The sequence below is a fragment of the Pygoscelis adeliae genome, unplaced genomic scaffold (genome assembly GCF_000699105.1).
Source record: "Pygoscelis adeliae isolate BGI_AS28 unplaced genomic scaffold, ASM69910v1 Scaffold827, whole genome shotgun sequence".
NCBI classification, from domain to species: domain Eukaryota; kingdom Metazoa; phylum Chordata; class Aves; order Sphenisciformes; family Spheniscidae; genus Pygoscelis; species Pygoscelis adeliae.
In genome coordinates, this window is record NW_008825094.1 from 17,627 (window position 1) to 18,737 (window position 1,111).

A 1,111-nucleotide genomic window follows, 5' to 3' on the forward strand; every position below is an offset into this window, starting at 1 on the left:
TCTGCCAGGCCCGCAGCTCAGCAGTCGAGAGCAAGGGCCACCCAGGTCCCATCTGTTCAAGCCTCCCCCTCCTCAACAATCGCCTCTCTCCAAAGCAGCAGCACCACAGGTAAGAGCACGTGCTCAAAACTAACCTGTGACACCGCACCTATGAGGAGCGGAACCAAGCCCTCGCTGAGCCTGGGAGCAGCAGTACACCTCTGGGGTTTCTGTCCCGCCCGGGTTAGGTTCGGTGCGTTGTTCGAAGCGCGTTCCCCCAAGCCTGAGACACCCTGCCCCATCCCGCAGGGGACGGAGCGCAGCCCTCGGCGGGGGCACCTACCTCAGAATCAGCTTGCAGAACTCCAGGGCTGTCCGGGGACAGCCTCTCTTCTCCAGGAACATCAGGTGCTTGAAGAGAGCCAGGAAGAAAGCCCTGCGTGGGGAACAGGAGCAGGTTTTAGAAGCCGGATTTGGAGAGAAGCACCTGGTGCCACTCAAGAACGGGGACCCGCGGTCAGCCCCAGCTCCTCGGCCCCCCCAGCATCAGCGCCGCAGTGCGGCCAGCGGGGTCCAGGGAACCCAGCCTGGTGCAGTACGGGGTGCCACGGACCCCTCACCATCCCATCTCTCTTTTTTTTTAAAATTTCTTTGTGCAAGCATAGGGACAGCAAACCCGTAGCCTGCTCCATCCCTGCTCCCCGAGGCCCCACGGCCTCGTGCTCTCGCAGACCGGCCGACAACTCGGGACAAGAGGAACAAGTAACTCTCCGGAGTCTGCATCCCGCCTTGCCCCCGCCCGCCCAGCCGCGCGGGGACAGCGACGCGGGGCGTGCGCAACGCGTGCGGGGGGGAGGACGAACACCCAAATCGGGCGAGATACAGATCGCAGCGTTCAGGTCACAGACGGCACCAAGCCCGTCAGCGAGCAGGCACTGGAAATCCGAGCAACCTCCAGGTACAGCAGTTTGGGAGGGATGACTTGGGTCAGCTGACTGGAAAATTCCCAGAATAAAGTCACCTTTCCCCGCAGCTGCAGAGCTGTCATTTACATAAAGAGCCGGGCCGGGAGCAACGCGAGTGCCGGGGACGAAGGCCGGGCAGGCAGCACACAAGTGACCGAGCACAGCCG

The 1,111-nt window shown here is 62.6% G+C and overlaps 1 protein-coding gene across 1 annotated transcript in view; it reads right to left on the reverse strand.

The window, feature by feature from the left end:
• TCF25 (transcription factor 25 (basic helix-loop-helix)) overlaps positions 1 to 1,111 on the reverse strand; it is a gene marked incomplete at its 3' end in the record, with an annotated part of 16,733 nt that overhangs the window by 2,983 nt on the left and 12,639 nt on the right. Inside the window, exons 10-11 of the mRNA XM_009326998.1 lie at positions 323 to 415; positions 135 to 148 (exon numbers count right to left, since the gene is read on the reverse strand). Coding sequence (XP_009325273.1) covers positions 135 to 148; positions 323 to 415 — 107 coding nt within the window. The remainder of the gene's footprint in view (positions 1 to 134; positions 149 to 322; positions 416 to 1,111) is intronic.